Source organism: Arachis ipaensis, chromosome B02, assembly GCF_000816755.2.
Source record: "Arachis ipaensis cultivar K30076 chromosome B02, Araip1.1, whole genome shotgun sequence".
Classification (NCBI taxonomy): Eukaryota; Viridiplantae; Streptophyta; class Magnoliopsida; order Fabales; family Fabaceae; genus Arachis; species Arachis ipaensis.
Genome location: NC_029786.2, coordinates 93,171,343 through 93,176,170, shown reverse-complemented (window position 1 = coordinate 93,176,170; position 4,828 = coordinate 93,171,343). Strand labels below are relative to the sequence as shown.

General features: G+C 34.2%; 1 protein-coding gene across 1 annotated transcript; it reads right to left on the bottom strand.

Annotated features, from left to right (window-relative positions):
* On the bottom strand, positions 559-4,463 carry LOC107625753 (PHD finger protein ALFIN-LIKE 2; the record flags this gene model as incomplete). The annotated part of the gene is given in 5 exon segments (XM_016328459.2): positions 559-1,079; positions 2,158-2,278; positions 3,255-3,477; positions 4,129-4,161; positions 4,296-4,463. Coding segments are annotated over 5 exon segments (714 nt in total). The 3' UTR covers positions 559-833.

Here is a 4,828-nt window from a genome sequence, read left to right as displayed (position 1 = left end):
TCTTCTACCAACGTGTGATCCATTAAAGTAGTAGATAACTAGATACTTTAGTCCCTTAACCAAAAGTTGAGTTTGACGTTTTTGAATGAAAAAAAAAAAAAATCCTTGCTGCAAGATTCTTACCCGAATATGGGTAGTCTTGCTCAAATGTCGGTGATTTCATCGGAAAAAAAATGTCACTTGTCTTTTAGTGGCATTGAAAATGAAACCCCCATATCATCACACAATAATTTGTCAGCAAGCACAGGAAGAGGGACTTCCCAATAGAAGTAGTCACTGCAGTCATTAACTCTATATTGGCAAGCTTATTTGCCACATTGAAGATTCCAACTTTAGTTGTATAATTCTAAACCCGGTGGCTCAAAATCCATACATACTTCTATACATAATTTAACATGCTTTAGACTTGTTATTCTTCATGCAAGCTAAGAAGTTTGTATCCACAACTAAGGCATTCTTTGCCATTGAAAGAGACAACTTACAAGTTACAACTATATTTATAACCATATATAGAAGATCAGTGTATTTACCCTAATTACTTCTAGACATACAATAATATAATGCGCAAGTTCAAACCAAATATCAATTGATCGACAAATTAGAATGTATGGTATTCTATTCTACTTTAAAATATATAAAATACACTAAGGATTCAGGTTGGTAGAAGAAATCACCTTAGTCTCTGAAATTTTTTTCCATCAGACATAGATACTATACCCCATTACATTATGAACTTCTACAAGAGATGTAACAAATATTACAGTATCTTTGTCAGCATCAAACTCAACATTATTATTCACTTTCACATGTTGCCTTTTTTATGGCGTCCTTAATCAAGGCCTGCCCCTTCTCATGCATGATGGGCATTTGTATTGCTTTATGCTCTCAGCCTTTGCCGGTGTGATCTTCACACATTTTCCATGGAACCACCTCTCGCATATGTCGCACCCAATCCAAAATTCGTCCGCGTTGTAGTTTCCGCCGCAGCTCCCACAAAGAGTTTCGCTGTGCTCGTCGTCTTCCTCCTCATAACCCTCATCGAACTTCGGGTTGCTTTTGACTTGCCCGTCACTTGATCTCTGCAGAAGTGTACAACAATTGCATCATAAAGCTTTGATTCAAAGGCACAAACTTTGTTCCACAAGGGCAGACTTTGATTCAAAGTCTTATACTCCCCTTTTGTTCCACAATATCTGCCACTTCGGAACATTCATAATATAATGCATCCGAACGCAATTTGTATCTAGATGCAGTGAGTTATTATTGATGCACCAAATTTTTAAAGTGATAGATATTATAGACCAGAAGTATTATTTGTACTAGTGTAGCAATAACATGGAAACACAGTGGTTAAATAGTAAAAGATGAAGTCCAATGAAACTCTGTTCAGTTTTATACTCCTAGACTTGAGTTGCAAAAAGAGAAAAAAGTGAGGCTTGATAGATTCTTAACTTAGATCAGCAACTAGATTAAGATCCACAAAAAATTTTTTTGTCATAGATTACAATTTGCCTGTACTCAGAGCTGCTTCTGAGAGTTAACCACAAGAAACTAGCATAAATAAGCGAGTAAATAATTCTATTTGATTTATGAGATACTCTTACCCTTTGCTTTTTTGATGAAAAATTAGAGAGAAAGATAATGAGAATATAGAAAACGGGTGGATTTTACTATTTTCTCTTACTATTCTCTCTTGCTTAGATGCGACAACTAAATCGAAGAAAGAAAAGAGTAGGTGTTAAGCTCAACAAAAAGTTCTCTCACTTTTGGAGAGAAAACTAGAGAGAAAGAGTGGTTTAATTTGGAAAGGCAATAAACAACATTATCTCTATGTTTACTTCTATCTTCATTCAAGTAATGATAAATGACCATTTAATATGATTTTCATTTCTTTCCTCTTACTTTCTCTTCAACCAACAAGAGAGAAATATTTTTTATTTTATTATGTCTCTTCATCTAAGTAATAGGAGACAAAATGAAGATTTATCTTCTCTTCAGTTTCTTTTCATCTTTTTTTGCTCTATATCTCTTCTTTTCAAAAGTTTAATATCTTTGAAAGCAACAAAACAAATTTATTTTAGTTACCAAACTTTTGAGTATTATCCAACTAACTGCTGATGATTCAACCAAAAATAAGAAAGACAAGGGATTGCTAACCTTTGTGCTGCCCCGCGATTTGCTTCCACTGTCTGCAGCTGGCTTGTCCTTTACTGGTTTCCTTTCAGTTACAACTTCAAAAACAGTTGGAAGATCATTGATCAAGCTAAACAAACGCTTCCTGCCATAAAGAATCAGTTGGACCATCAATATGAAAAGAGGGAGCATATGCCAATGTCACAGGAAGATGTTAAGCAAAAAGGCAACTACTAAAAAAAACCACGGGAATGGGAATGCTGAAGGTAAACATCACAAGGACTAGAACAGCAACAACCACGCATTCTACATACAACTCAAGCAATAAATTAAAGTTCAAATCATTGCACGAATTCACTCAAGTGTCTTTGCATGCATGAAACACTTGGGCAGACTTTGGTTATTGTCGTGAGATAGAGGAGACATAGATGTTACGGACAAAATCATGTGTGGATAGGAGTATGGAGACAAAAACTTGAAATTGTCCATTTCATGACAATTTTCTGTCTCGATATAATTTTTAAGTTAATTTCTATACTTTGGACACAGGAGACGGCTCTCTATTGTCCCACTATCTCCATCTTTCATGTCCTGCGACAGAACCAAATGGTATCTTAATTTTGAGCATCAAATCAAATAAGCACATAGGATGACAGCATGAATAGGGAGAGGTAAATGACACAAGAATAACAGAGTCAGATTTCACATGGGTTATCAGGAATAGATCAGCCACCTGGCTACTTCTACCAACAAACTCAAGTTCATGAATTAAAATATTGTTAATCTTTCAGATAAGAAGGAACCTTTGCTGATGTTACAATTTTCATTTAGACACATTTTACAACCTACTGAGGGAATCTATGTATTTAATCCAATCTACAATCCCCAAAAAACCAGAGTCTAGTTACAGTTACTTCCAATTGATAAAGAGAGAAAAATAAACTATATTTTCATTGAAGACATTAATTTATCCACTATGATACAGAATGTTGCATTTTCAGCCACAACTACAGATTCAACTGATAATTTCTAAACATTTCATAGGGAGCTAATTGATTAAGCAAGTCCATTAGTTACATAAAATGCATATATCCAAACCAAAACTACATTGTAACATGTACCTCTCATTGCGGTTAAGTCGGGCTCCAAGATAAAAGGCAACTGAGAGCAACCACGAATCACTGTGCACAGCAACTAGAGAAAGCCAATCCCTGCGGTTCATGCCATCTCTAGCAAAATTGATTCCCAGAGCCGGCTCTGGAAGCTCTGGTGGAACTTCCTCAGCTGGCAGGGTCACTTCCCAGGACTCATTTGGATGTCCGTAAAGGCACAAGTTCTCCTTTTCTTAAAACACCAAAGACCAAACACACCAGATAAACTTTGAATCAAATGGAACAACAAACAAACGAAAAAGTTACTAAACAAAAGATTAATAACAAGTTAACAACAATAATTGTTTCGTAAATGAACACATTATATAGCAGAGCATTTACCTGTAGTTCAAATCTCATGTTATTTTTTTTTCAAAAAAAAAGGAAATTAAACAAACAATTTTGTTCTGGCTTGTGTTCTTATGTTTTTGTTTTCATTCCTATCTTCTGGCTTTTAGAACTTTTTAAGAAAATTAAAATACACTGAAATAACAAAATCCAAAAAACAGAAAACAAATTAAACATAAAGTGGCATTTTTGTAATTTAAAAATATTTAAAAATGAAGAAAAAATAAAACCAGAGAGTATGTAAACAACAACACATGGGGCATGCAAAAACTTTGACTTTTATTTTATCCCCTCATTTTTTTTCCCACATAGAATTCTACGAAAAAATAAATAAAAAAGGTCAACTCTAACCACTGTAATTCAGAAACTAGGCCCGCACAATTCACACAGAAAACCACAACTTCAAAATCTTAAGAACAGTTATGAAAAGAAAAAAAAACATATTTTTACGTAAAATTAACATAAGAACAACACAGATCGGGGATAAGCGTTTTACCTGGATCGCAGAGCCCATAAAATTCATCAACATCTGAGAACAAATTAGAAAAAAACAGTGTCAGAACACATGTATATGGACAGGTGAATTTTCGAACGGTGAAGTACCAAAAAAAGGAGGCTTTGTTTTAAGGGAAAAAAATGGAAAATAAATAGAAAATGAGTTACCTTGAGTTAAAGCGCGAACGATGGCGGTTCTGCGAGAAGAGTAATCCTTGAAGATTTCTTCAACGGTGCGGGGGCTCGAACCCATTTCCATATAAGAATTCAGATCTAAGTTGAGAGGGGTTTGGAGAAGGTTCTAGAAGGAGGTTTGGGAAGGAAGAAGAAGAAGAGGAAGAAGAAGAAGAAAGTGATGCATGAAATGAAATGAATTGAATTGAATTGAGATTTGTGATGCGATTCGAAGGAATGAAAGGAAAGCTAAGTAGTAAGACACAGTCAGAGCGAGAATACACTCTTATTTCTTAAGACTTAAACTAAATTAAATTAAATTAAATTGCAAAGTAATTTTAAAAGGGAATGATATCCTTTGATTCAAGTTTAGCATTCTTCACTCTCTCCCATTTTGGAAAGAAAAATTAAGTGTAATTTTACCCTTAAAAAAAAAGTAGGCATGACTAATTTATTCTTTGAATATTTGCTTAAACAAATAAATAAACTTAATACTCGATTAATAAAAATTGGTTATATCGATATTA